The 14073-nt window shown below is 38.7% G+C and overlaps 1 protein-coding gene across 2 annotated transcripts in view; it reads left to right on the top strand.

Moving 5' to 3' along the window:
• The window catches only part of ZCCHC2 (zinc finger CCHC-type containing 2), a 57277-nt gene that overhangs the window by 18112 nt on the left and 25092 nt on the right, over nt 1–14073 (top strand). For both annotated transcript variants that reach the window (XR_014815855.1, XM_021099630.2), the window contains exons 3-5: nt 643–719; nt 2986–3057; nt 12371–12483. Coding sequence is in view for 1 of the 2 variants with exons in the window: in XM_021099630.2 (XP_020955289.1) it covers nt 643–719; nt 2986–3057; nt 12371–12483 (262 nt within the window). In the remaining variant the exon portion in view is untranslated. The remainder of the gene's footprint in view (nt 1–642; nt 720–2985; nt 3058–12370; nt 12484–14073) is intronic.

Genomic DNA, 14073 nt, shown 5'->3' with positions numbered 1-14073 from the left:
CCACAGCAACGCCAGATCCAAGCCTTATCTGTGACCTACACCCACAGCTCACGGCAACACCAGATCCTTAACCCATTGAGCAGGGCTAGGGATCAAACCCCCGTACTCATGGATACTAGGCATGTTTGTTAACTGCTGAGCCACAACAGAAACTCCGAGAAAAACAATTTTTAAATTCTCAATTGGAAAGAAATTTTTATCAGTTTCATCTTATTTTGAAGGGTTTTTTCAAATTAAAAAATTTTCTTGTTTACACTTAATGTGCATAAGTAATTGAATGACTGACTCTAAAGTGTTGTATTTATGGTAATCTGAATTAACAGACAGTTTTGAAGATTATCATCTAGAAAGATAATCTTCATTGCAGGCACCTTTTATTATTTATCTTTGGTGCTTGGTAGAGTGTTTGAAACTACTTTAGGCCCTCAGTGTGCTGAATGGATATAGAAAAAAAGTTACTTAATGGACACTCAGCACATTGATATGCTTTCCGGGGTTTTTTGTTTGTTTGTTTTATTTCATGATTAAGGCTAGTAGTAAAGATGAAGATAAATAGCTTAATCGTTTGGCTTTGTCAGATTGGGTAACTGAAATGTGCATCTAGTCTGGGTAGAACAAGTCAGCATGTTTTCTTTTTTTCAGCTGTACACATTGAGAAGATAATGTTGAAAGGAGTCCAGAGAAAAAGGGCTGACAAATATTGGGAGTACACCTTCAAAGTAAGCTACTCTCACCCAAAAAGATATCTCATACTATGTTAAATGATCTTTTGAAAAGAATGAAAATTGATCTTTGGAAAAACTTCTGGCAGGTGTGCTAATTTAAGAAAAGCTATACACATGTATACATTTATTTTAATTAAGGGAATGTACTATTTTCAGTATATACTGCATGGTTTGCCAGTTTTAAAAATTGTATTATGTTAAAATTACTCTGACAGATTTATTAAGAAATAAGAACCTTAGATTTAGGTGTAAGGTATATCTTTAAATTGGGAAAAGTAAACATTCATTGGTATTTTTAAAAATCAAGATCATAGGCATTGTCTTTTCCCAGCATTGTTTTCCTTGGGGTTTTTCTTCTCTTCTTTCTCTGAGGCTTTTATTCCCTGGCCTGTGTTTCCTTGCCATCTTATCTCTTAATTGCTCTGCTGCATTCTGTCCTTCACACAGCTGTCTCATTAACCGCCGAGCCCACCTCTGTTAATCCCCACAGCCCCCTTTTGCCTCTTGGCTGTGATATGGATTCCATGTCCATGTCTTCCTTCCTCCCTGCTCGGGCTTCATTGTCAAGCCCTTTCTCCTACGGTGGGAGTACACATGCCTTGAAGCCACCTGGAAGGATGCTGTGTTTCTACGCATCTTCACTTCACTTCTTCCCCAAAGGTGTTGCTTGCCAAACTTCACCTGTGCTTACAAAGTCTTTTCTGATCCTCCAACAGAATGTTTTTTCATTCATCCCACGTGTACTACCATCAGACCTTTCTCGGATTCCTGTATTTGGGTTCCATGATTTTTCTTCCCAAAAGGTGACCATCTCATAGAGAGCAGGAATCTTCATCCTCTGCGTTTCACCATATCTTAACTTACTTAGTACATTTGTTGGATGAGGTTCAGGACTCTGGCTTCTGCCTTGTGGGAGAAATACCCCCCCAGTTAACATATTTTAAGTCCTTATCTCCATGTTTCACTTAAGTTTTGTAGCATGTGGCACAAGCCACCCAACTCTCCTCATTCACTTACATCAGCTCTCTTTTTGTTGCTAGAGCTCTTAGCTCATTTCTTCTTAAGGCCTTCTTTGTCTACTGGCTCTGGAATGATCTTTCCCCAGACCATGGCACAGCTGACATCCCTTCAACTCACAGACCAGCTCGAAAGCTCCCTCCTTCGAGGTCCTTCTTGGCACCATCTGATGTGCTTCTCCCAGCTGCTGCTCCATGCCCAGTTCATTTTCTTTGGAGCCCTGATCACTGATGGAATTCTTTATACATTCATTGGTTTTAATTTGTCTCCTGGACTGGACTCTGACCTCAGCTAGCAGCAGCTTCACTGTCTTTTCCACTCCTGTATCCCGATCATAAGAACAGTATCTGGCCCAAGTAACTGTTCAGCAAATATGTGAATAATTTAAAATCACTTAAAAGATGTACCAGTTAATAAGGATATTTGAGGATTGCTAGATGAAATTTTGTATGTAATTTTATGTATCTGGTTAATAATGGTATGATTAGTTGGTGAGACTTACATATAAACATAGTTCAAGTATTTAACTCCATTCAAATAATTGTAAAGTAGAAATTATTAGTTGGCCACCATCAAGTTCATTGAATTAAAAGTATCCAAGAAGTGGGCGGATAACAGATTTTAATTCTGGCTCTTCCACTTACTTAGAATTGAATCTAAGTAAGTTCACCTTTTGAGTTTTAGTTTCTCCATCTGGAGCTGGAGATTGTCATATCTGCCCCTCTACCTTAATAGGGTTTTGAAACATTGAGATAAAGATGATATCTTCATAAATTATAAATCCCAATAAAAAATATAATACGGTACTACCAAAAAGGGGCAGTAAACTCAATGTTTCTCTTAGGAATGCATATTTAATAAGTTCCAGGAGATGAAATTTTTACCTTTCTTGGAGCAGAGCTCTATACTGCCAAAGTGTCATTTTAGAGTCCTGCAACTTCACCAAAAGGAATGTAAGATATTTCCCTTTCTAAAAAATTCCTAAAATATAGGCACATTTTTAAAAGACAGCTTGTTTTGAAAACCATGCATTTTGAAAGGAGTTATTTTAAAACTGAGAAGTAGAATATATATACTGTTAATTTCAACAGTTTCAAAAAATTATGACAATATCAGAATACCTTCATATTTCTAATTGTTAATCTTGATAAAGTTTAAGTCAGGTCATCTGTTTTACACATGACTTTTTCCCCAGTTAATTCCTGCCTAAGAAATAACTATGTTTTTTTTTTTTTTAAATCAGGTAAATTGGTCTGATCTTTCAGTCACAACAGTAACAAAAACCCACCAAGAACTACAGGAATTTCTACTGAAGGTAAAAGTATAGATTTTGTTGTTAAAATGAATTTTACATTGTATATGAACTCCCAAATTCAAATAATTGTAAAGTAGAAATTATTAGTTCTATTAATTAAATTAAAAGAAGTTGGCTTAAAACTCTCAGTGAACTTTAGCTGTAGAAAATCTCATGTTATTCTAAACCTAAGTTTTCTTACCTTTCATTACCAACCTAAGGAACTGATGGTTTTCCACCTTTTTTTTAAAAAAGAACCTCATTTCTAGTTCTTTGCTGAGGTGTATGTTAATATTACTAGTGGCTTCATTGCAAGGGTACTTTCTATGAAAGGTACTTTTTATGAAAGGTTTGCATTTGGTACTGCCTTATTCATCTCCTTCTGTGGACTTCATTAAATGTATCTCTGTTCCTTGAGTTCCAGCTCCTCCCCCCTTACCCCCTGCTGTGTGTAATAGAGACAGTATTGAGAAATATGTAGAAATACCTTATCAGACATGTGGAGGTGAAAGGTATCTTAGATCATTTTGTTCAAACTCTTACTGTTTGTTTTATACTAATTTTGTTGAAAATTGTATGGGTAGAGATAATTATTAAAAGGAGAGAATAGATTTAAATCGTTAACCAATAAATTGCTGTTTCTCACTTAGCACCATATTTTTAAATTTGTTAATAGGGAAATAAAGCAGAAAGTGCAGAAACAGGCAATATTCCCTACTCAGTTACCAACTTGTGGGGAGAGGTCATAGTTACAGAACTATGATATCTGCAGTTTTCAGGATAGTGCTGGTTTTTAAATTGTCTGCTTGTCAGCATAAATACATTCTTTTCAGGTAATATGGGTCTTTGTTTATTCTTAAAGCCAGAAGAGGCTCAGTCACCAGCTGGCAGAACTTCGGGTGTTGTTGCAGGTCTAGTTCTACTGGGTGCAGTCACCCAGGGACAACTGAAATATTTCCATTTTCCCAAGGCTGTTTTAAAATAGGCTCTTCCAGTTAAGGCAGAGAACTCCTTCACCCACTTCAAGCATGTGAAGATGGGAGTGGTCACTAATTTCTGGTCACGTGCATATGACCTGTCAGAGGTCACAGCAAGGTGAGAAGGAAGGTGCATGAGCCATAGCGTCTGGGGAAGAGGCCATCAGCCCCCCACTCACCATCTGCCTGTTGAAGAAATTAGGGGGGCTGCCCCACACATGTGCTTTTAAAATCTCTTCTGCTGTTTCTGACTTTCCTGCCTCTTGATAGAATAATTTATCAAATTTAAGGGTAAATAATCATGAACAGGCTTCCTTTGTGTCAGAGCAGTATGCTTCCTTTCCTTCCTTCTGTTGCCCTTTCCTCTACAAAATTCTCTCAGGGAGGGTCATTTGAGGGGTGCAGAACTCAGGTCAGAATATCTCGCCATGTAGAGTCGGATGCATCAGGGTCCACCATTGCTGCCTTTCAAGGCCCAGCCTGCCCCCTCTGCTGCGAGCACGTGAATGACCCCAGCCTGTGGCCTGGTGCCGGACAGGTCTTCTCTCCTACTGGGTTTTCCTGGGCTTTGGCTACTGTTTCTCTTGAGAGATTTCATGTTTCAGTCATACTCCCCCCCCACTCTTGGAATATGGAAGTTTTTGGGCCAGGGTTCGAATCCAAGCTGCATCTACAACCTGTGGCATAGCTATGGCAACACCAAATCCTTAACCAGCTGTGCCTGGCCAGGGGTCAAATCTGAGCCACCACAGTGGGAACTCCTCAGTCACACAAGTTTTTAAAAGCTTAGGTGCTTTAAAAAAATGTAGTCCCTGTGTTCCCTTGTGGTGCAGTGGGTTAAGGATCTGGCATTGTCACTGTAGTGGCTTGGTTCCTTGCTTTGGTGTGGGTTTGATCCCTGGCCCAGGAATTTCCACATGTCTCGGGTGTGGCCATAAAAAAATGCAGCCCCAAATAAATAATTCAGTCTTTAGAATCACAGTAATTAATGATCCCCTTGCTTAGCCAACATTTGAATGTAGTGTTTTTTCATTTGGACCAATCAATGCCTTACCAAGTTACATGAAATAATTGGCAACATAATATACTTCTAGAAATGAATTTCCTATTTTAAAATATTCTTTCAAGTTTACCAAATATTTTTTTTTTCCTGTTTACCTTCCTTTTAAAATCATCTACAAAAGAGTAAAAACCATCCACTTGACATCCTGTACATACTAACAATCTTAAACTTTTGTGGAGGCTGTTTAACTACATTTAGGGTTTGCTGTAACATGCAAGAGAGAGTGAGGTCAGGGCTTTCAGATCCCTTTTTTCCATCTAAATGGCAGCCTCTGTCCTCCACACCCCAGCCCCCTCTCTTGCTGCTGCGTAGACAGGTGCTACATCTGGCACCTGTCCGCTGTTTCACCTTGCCAGAAGGGAAGCTTCTTGGAGGTAGGGTTTTTTGTTTCCTCTTCATTGCTAGATCCATAGTACCTGAAACAGTACTTAGGACAGGGTTGGAGAGTGACTCTTTGTTGACTGAATGAACAAATGGATTAATTCGAAGAGTTACAAATATAAAATTTTAATGAGGCTTTGTAGATGGTTGTCCCTTAGGTCTCAGTGTTTTTTGAAAAAAGCTTGTAATGCAGTATAAATGTCTTCCAGCATGCTGGCTTGTGCTAAGGCTGAGTGTGCTGGAACAAAGACCAGCCAGGTGAGAAAGTTCCAGTGACTGGAAGAGAAGAGATGTGATTTAAAGCTGAATTTTGAGTTAATACGCCTTCCTCTAGGACTGGGAATAGTCCCTGGAAATTTAAGATAAAAACTACTTGAAAATAAATCAGTTTGTAAATACCGATGGCTATATACCCACACTGCCCTGTCACTGACCAGGTGAAATTGTGTGTGTTAGAAGAGCCATCATTTGGTAGTTGAAGTAGACTTCTCCATTGAAGTTGGTTTGGGCTGTGTACAGATATATTCAGGAGAAATCGAGTTTAAAGTGTATAATATGATATACACCTTGCATCCTAAATCTATATTAAAGTAACATCAAAGTGTGAATATTGAATAGATAGTCTTTGTTCAGAAAATATGTAGATAGAGAACTTGTTTCTTCCTGTTAGTGGTCGTTGGACATGATTTTACATAGTGTATGGAATGCCAGCAGAGCGTTTAACCTTACTGTGTTAATAAAAGAACCAAGAAGAGCTTCGTTCTGTTAAAACATCTTGATTCCATGGTCTCACTGTGCCTAAAATAATAATACTTTATTCTACATTTGTTAAATTTTCCACTTCTCAATTTTTGACTCAAAGTGCTTATTTGCCAGAAGGATACTTACTTTGGGTTCTGCAATGAAAACTTTTTATGCATACTGACACATTCGTATAGGTTGTTATATGCCTGTGGTGCCATAGATAATATGTTAACGGTTCTACTCTTAATTTTAGTGAAAGTGCCTTCAATTCAAGGGGTAATTGCAAAGACTAGTAATTTCCCGTTGTGGCTCAGTGGAACTAGTATCCATGAGGATGTGGGTTCAATCCCTGGCCTTGCTCAGTGAGTTAAGGATCCGTCATTGCCATGAACTGTGGTGTAGGTTGAAGACTCGACTGGGATCTCAAGTTGCTGTGTCTGTGGTATAGGCCAGCAGCTACAGTTCCAATTCAGCCCCTATCCTGGGAACTTACATATGCTGCAGGTGCGGCCCTAAAAAGCAAATACATACATACATACGTACATGCATGCATACATACATACATTGCAAAGACTAGTTATCTAAAGTCAAAAGGAAAACTTTGAATCCCTGAAAGACTTGAAAAATTGTTTTTTTGTGTTTTTTTTAATTTATTTTTTTCTGCTGTACAGCATGGGGACCAAGTTACACTTACATGTATACCTTTTTTTTTCTCTCTTTGTTCTGTTGTGCTATTAAGTATCTAGACATTGTTCTCAATGCTACACAGCAGGATCTCATTGTAAATCCATTCCAAGAGCAATAGTTTGCATCCAATAACCCCATGCTCCCGAACCCTCCCTCTCCCCCCTGAGCAACCACAGGTCTGCTCTCCAAGTCCATGATTTTTTTTCTGTGGAAAGGTTCATTTGCACTGTATATTGGATTCCAGTTACAAGTGATATCATATGGTATTTGTCTGTCTTTCTGACTTATTTCACTCAGTATGAGTCTCTAGTTCCATCCATGTTGCTGCAAATGGCATTATGTTGTTCTTTTTCATGGCTGAGTAGTATTCCATTGTGTATATATACTACATCTTCCTAATCCGTCTGTCGATGGACATTTGGGTTGTTTCCATGTCTTGGCTATTGTGCATGTGTCTTTTTTAAGGAAAGTTTTGTCTGGATATATGCCCAAGAGCGGGATTGCAGGGTCATATGGAAGTTCTATATATAGATTTCTAAGGTATCTCGAAACTGTTCTCCATAGTGGCTGTACCAGCTTACATTCCCATCAACAGTGGAGGAGGGTTCCCTTTTCTCCACAGCCCCTCCAGCACTTGTTATTTGTGGACTTATGAATGATGGCCATTCTGACTGGTGTGAGGTGGTATCTCATGGTAGTTTTGATTTGCATTTCTCTTATAACCAGGGATGTTGAGCATTTTTTCATGTGTTTGCTGGCCATCTGTATATCTTCCTTGGAGAACAGTCTATTTAGGTCTTTTGCCCATTTTTCTCTTGGGTGGTTGGCTTTTTTGCTGTTGAGTTGTATAAGTTGCTTGTATATCCTAGAGATTAAGCCCTTGTCCATTGCATCATTTGAAACTATTTTCTCCCATTCTGTAAGTTGTCTGTTTTCTTTTTGGTTTCCTTTGCTGTGCAAAAGCTTTTCAGTTTGATGAGGTCCCATTGGTTTATTTTTGGTCTTATTTCTGTTGCCTTGGGAGCCTGACCTGAGGAAATATTCATGAAGTTGATGTCAGAGAGTGTTTTGCCTATGTTCTCTTTGAGGAGTTTGATGGTGTCTTGTGTTATATTTAAGTCTTTCAGCCATTTTGAGTTTATTTTTGTGCATGGCGTGAGGGTGTGTTCTAATTTCATTGCTTTGCATGCAGCTGTCCAGGTTTCCCAGCAATGCTTGCTGAACAGACTTTCTTTTTCCCATTTTATGCTCTTGCCTCCTTTGTCAAAGTTTAATTGACCGTAGGTGTCAGGGTTTATTTCTGGGTTCTCTGTTCTGTTCCATTGGTCTTTCTGTCTGTTTTGATACCAGTACCACACTGTTTTGATGACTGTGGCTTTGTAGTATTGCTTGAAGTCTGGGAGAGTTATGCCCCCTGCCTGGTTTTTGTTTCTCAGGATTGCTTTGGCAATTCTGGGTCTTTTGTGGTTCCATATAAATGTTTGGATTGTTTGTTCTAGTTCTGTGGAAACTGTCCTGGGTAATTGGATAGGGATTGCATTGACTCTGTAGATTGCTTTGGGTAGCATGGCCATTTTTACAATGTTGATTTTTCCAATCCATGAACATGGAATATCTTTCCATTTCTTCACATCTTCTTTAACTTCTTTGATTAATGTTTTCTAGTTCTCTGCATATAAGTCCTTTACCTCCTTGGTCAGGCGTATTCCGAGGTATTTGATTTTGTGAGGTGCAATTTTAAAAGGTATTGTATTTCTGTATTCCTTTCCTAATATTTCATTGTTGGTATACAGAAATGTGACTGATTTCTGAATGTTAATCCTATATCCTGCTACTTTGCTGAATTTATTAATTAGTTCAAGTAGTTTTGGGTTGAATCCTTAGGGTTTTCTATGTATAGTATCATGTCGTCTGCATACAGTGACAGTTTCATCTCTTCTCTTCCTATTTGGATGCCTGTATTTCTTTTGTTTGTCTAATTGCTCTGGCTAAGGACTTCCAAAACTATGTCGAATAGCAGTGGTGAGAGTGGGCATCCCTGTCTTGTTCCAGATTTGAGTGAGAAGGCTCTCAGTTTTTCTCCACTGAGTATTATATTTGCTGTGGGTTTATCATAAATGGCTTTGGTTATGTTCAGGAATGTTCCCTCTATACCCTCTTTGGCGAGAGTCTTGATCATGAATGGATGTTGGACTTTGTCACATGCTTTTTCTGCATCTATTGAGATGGTCGTATGGTTTTTGACTTTTCTTTTGTTAACGTGGTGTGTGACGTTGATTGATTTGCATATGCTGAACCATCCTTGTGAACCTGGGACGAACCCTATCTGGTCATGGTGTATGATCTTTTTGATATGTTGTTGGATACGGTTGGCTAAAATTTTGTTGGGAATTTTTGCGTCTATATTCATCAAAGATATTGGCCTATGGTTTAATTTTCTTTTTTGGTGTTATCTTTGTCTGGTTTGGGAATTAGGGTGATGGTGGTATCATAGAATAAAATGTCTTTGGGAGTTTTCCTTCTTCAACCTTTGGAAACAGTTTAAGGAGGATGGGCACCAGATCTTCTTTGTATGTTCGGTAGAATTCACCTGTGATGCCATCTGGTCCTGGGCTTTTATTTGTAGAGAGTGTTTTTATGACATATTCAATTTCATTTCTTTCATTTCTAGTGATCGGTCTGTTCAGTTGGTCTCTTTCTTCTTGATTCAGTTTTAGCAGGCTGTAAGATTCTAGAAAACTGTCCATTTCTTCCAGATTGTCAAATTTGTTGGCATGTAGTTGTTCATAGTATTCTCTTATGGTTTTTTGTATTTCTGCAGTATCCGTTGTGATTTCTCCTTTTTCATTTATAATTTTGGTTATTTGGGTTCTTTCTATCCTCTTCTTAGTGAGTCTAACCAGGGGTTTGTCAATTTTGTTTACCTTTTCAGAGAACCAGCTCTTGGTTTTATTAATTTTCTCTATTGTTTTTCGAATCTGTTTTATTGATTTCCTCTTTGATCTTTATTTCCTTCCTTCTGCTGACTTTAGGTCTTTTTTGTTCTTCTTTTTCTAATTCGTTTAGGTGGAGGGTTAAGTTGTCAATTTGAAATCTTTCTTCTTTTTTGAGGAAGGCCTGTATTGCTATGAATTTCCCTCGAGCACTGCTTTTGCGGCATCCCATATATTTTGAGAGGCTGTCTTCATTATCATTTGTCTCAAGGTAGTTTTTAATTTCCTTCTTGATTTCCTCATTGACCCATTGGTTTTTTAGTAGCATGTTGTTTAGTCTCCATGTAGTAGGTTTTTTCTCATTTCTTTTCCTGTGGTTGATTTCTAGTTTCATGCCATTGTGGTCAGAGAAGATAATTGAAATAATTTCTATGCTCCTAAATTTGTTGATGTTAGCTTTGTGCCCCAATATGTGGTTGATTTTTGAGAATGTTCCATGTGCACTTGAGAAGAATGTGTATTCTGATTTTTTTGGATGTAGTGTCCTGAAGACATCAATGAAGTCTAACTTTTCTATTGTTTCCTTTAGGATCTCTGTTGCTTTATTGGTTTTCTGTCTAGAGGATCTGTCCATTGATGTGAGTGGGGTATTAAAGTCTCCTACTATGATTGTATTCCCATCAATTTCTCCCTTTATGTCTATTAATAGACATAATAGACAGGAGCTCCCAGTATGTATCTGGGAGCTCCTGTATTTGGGGCCTATATGTTGACAATAGGAATATCTTTTTCTCGAATGGCTCCTTTAACCATTAAATAGTGTCCTTCTTTGTCTTTATGTCTTTTGTTTTAAAGTCTATCTTGTCTGGTATGAGTATTGCAACTCCTGCTTTCCTGTCATGTCTATTGGCATGAAATATTTTTTCCCATCCCCTCACTTTCAATCTATATGTGTCCTTTGTCCTAAGGTGAGTTTCTTGTAGGCAGCAGATTGAAGGTTTTTGCTTTTTTATCCACTCAGCCACTCTGTGTCTTTTGATTGGGGCATTCAGTCCATTGACATTTAAGGTGATAATTGATAGATGATTATTTATTGCCATTTTAAAACCTCGTTTTCCAGTTGATTCTATGGTTCTCCATTCTTCCTTTCTTTTTTTGCTTGGATGGCCTCCAGTTATTTCCTGCTTGGGTGTTTTTTTTCTTTTCATTTTTCGTGAATGTAATGTTTGGTTTTGATTTGTGGTTGCCCTGTTTTTTAAGTATGTTAACCCCTTGTGTGTTTTAGCCTGATAGTCCTGTGGGTTCAAACACTTCATTACCATACTAAAATTAAGAGAAAAAGAAAAAGAAAAAAAATTTAAAAGAGTCTATTTATTTCCTTATTTCCCTTGCCCACATTTTATGATTTTGATATCTCTTTTTTCTTTTTAATTTTATTTTCTTTTAAACCTGTTCATGATTAAATCTGTATGCTGGCTTATTTGAGTGACTGCTCTCTGATTGTGGTTTCCTCAATCCTAGTTCTTCCTCTTTTTTTTTTTTTTTTTCTTTTCTTTTTGGTTTAGAGAAGCTCTTTCAATATTTCTTTTAGCCTGGGTTTTGTATTGCTGTATTTTTTTAGCTTTTGTTTGTTGGAAGAAATTTTTATTTTCCCTTCTATTTTAAATGATATTCTTGCTGGATAGAGTATTTTGGGTTGTGTATTTTTTCCTTTTAGCACTTTAAATATCTCTTGCCATTCCCTCCTGGCCTGTAGAGTTTCTGTAGAGAAATCAGCTGATAACCTTATGGGGGTTCCCTTATAGGAAACATTTTGCTTTTCTCTTGCTGCCTTGGAAAATTGTTTTGTAAGGAGTCAATTTATTAGGAATTTTGAGAAGTAACCTAGTTAATAAAAATCAATTAAATAAAAATTTTTCTTGGCCAAGTGATTTTTTTTTTTTTAATTTTTTGGTGATTTCTTATACATGGCTCTGAGGCCACCTCCATCTCATTGAGGAAAACATTACTAAAACTTCAGTTAGTATTTTTATGTAAGATGTAGGGGGTGCACACCCAGGTCTTTATTTGGTGTGGAGCATTGGCAGTCTGATGTTGCTTGGGGTTCATATGTGAAACAGGAGGCACAAGAGCAATAACACAAAGGCAGAGATCACACTTGTCAAAATACAATTTGAGGATAAAAATAATACTACCTGTGCTCTCCAAAATGTTCCATTTAACTCGAGGACCTTGAGCATTCCATTTAACTTGAGGACTCGAGGACATGTGGGCATCTTGGAGTGGAAAGTGGCATTTGGAGTGGGAGGGGGATGCGGGTGCACCCGGGCAGGGTGAGTGCTGGGGGGCCTAAGGGGCCAGCAGGCCTAGCAAGGGACTGAGCCGCTTTGAGCTTGGGCCCTTTGTTGGCCAGTTAGAGGAGGAACTGCTTTGAGATGATTTCTGAGCAGGAGATGTTTATCTTTCTTTCATGCCTCTGGCTTGTAACGTATTTGCCAGTAAGTGAGAAACTCAACCTAATGTTGACCATGCGGGTTTTTCTTTCCTAGCTTCCAAAGGAATTGTCCTCAGAGACTTTTGACAAGACCATCTTAAGAGCCCTGAACCAGGGTTCACTGAAGAGGGAAGAACGGCGGCACCCTGACCTGGAGCCGATCCTGAGGTAACAGCTTACCTCATGAATCCCAGCAGCATCAAGGCTGGTCCTGGGCATCCCAAACAGAGAATGGAGTCTTAGGGGAGGCCAGAGATGCTTTCTCTGGAGTGCTTTTCAGAATGGACTCGTTCAGCCTTGTGTTATTTAGGTCTAGGCTACTAAGAGACCCAGAACTAATGTCTTGGAGTGCTGTACTCTTCAACAACTCACTTATCATAAATAATTGCTTTTAAAAGATGCGAATAGTCAGTGAAACCTCTTATTTCCACCATAAAATATTTACTGAAAGAGGCCCTTGTCCAGGAGCTCAACTTTGGAAATAGTTTTGGTTTTATATTGTCAAGTAGGAAGATTAGGCTAACAGGTGGGAAAGTGGAAGAAACAGCCCTTTTGGGGTCACGTGAACAATGAGCCCCACGGGAGACCAGGTCACAGTGGGAGAACAGGCCTCATGGGGAATCAGGTGATTAAGCAGAAAGGACCAAGCTGACAGGAGACTGTCAACTGTCAGGTTAGTGGCTTTGAGGTGATTCTAGATATTTGCAGTGTTGGTTTTGGTCATTGTTGCACTCACTCCTCTCTGAGGGCTCCTCTTTAGGAGAGATAAATAATAATGGCCAAGGAGACAAATGCTGTTTCACTGGAAACTTGCCGTTATTAATAAGTAAAGTAAGTAAAAGCAGTGTTGGTGCATATGTGGCTTAGAGTCAAGGCCTAAGTGGGACTTAATCTGCCTTCTGAAGCTAAGATGGCTCAATTTGGGAGGCAGACTTGCTGAGGTGGAGGGGGCAAGGGCAGAGGTGAGTATCATTTAATGTGTGACCCTCCTGCTCCCAGCTGAGGGCCCCCTGAGTGTTCTCAGGATGGTGTAGGGCTGTGGAGAGGTGGGGTGGATGGATGTTTGCTCCTTGTGAAAAGAAGCAGAGGTCTGGGTAGTACGTCCTATACCTCGCCTGGTATAGGACATACTTACTACATTTACTTCCAGGTACACTATAAACTAGGAAAATGAAAATATGGTATTGGATGATTTTTGTCATGTCAGAATATAATCCTGTTTTCCTTGTTTAACTGATTAGGTAGTTTATGGTCATTCTGTTCCAGTTAGGTGGAATTGCCATCTTGTGGATGTGCATTAATGAACCTTGACACGAGTCTATGCTGATTCCCAGGCCCGTGCCTTTATCTCAGGTGTGGCTCTCCTATACATTTACGCACTTGATACTTGGAGTTGTGTATGATATCTAGGTTGTTCCTCGGGACTCAACCCTTGAATTGAAGGTGTGCCTGGTTATACTTTTGACAAATTGGTTTGTAAATATAAATATTTGTAAATATATAATATAACTGGTTTGTAAATAGGTGCCTTTGGATTTTAATCCCTAGCCTTAGGTAATGTGTTCAGACCTGGAAATTTAGATTAGCTCCTTACTCTGTATCTCAGTTTCTCTTCCATTTTTTCATTCTCCCCCTTTGTCTTCTATTGAATATTTACTTATACATTTGAGTAGCAGGAAGCAACTTGGTCTGATGTATAAGGCAACTTTAGTCCGTAAGGGTCATCTCTTGGTATAGTATTTGATTTTATAATGAATC

This window comes from Sus scrofa, chromosome 1 (genome assembly GCF_054392235.1).
Source record: "Sus scrofa isolate SSC_HxYL_T2T_F1_AM1 chromosome 1, Sscrofa_HxYL_maternal_Yorkshire_Landrace_v2.0, whole genome shotgun sequence".
Classification (NCBI taxonomy): domain Eukaryota; kingdom Metazoa; phylum Chordata; class Mammalia; order Artiodactyla; family Suidae; genus Sus; species Sus scrofa.
Note: the sequence above shows the minus strand (reverse complement) of the source record. Positions and strands in the feature narration are given on the sequence as shown.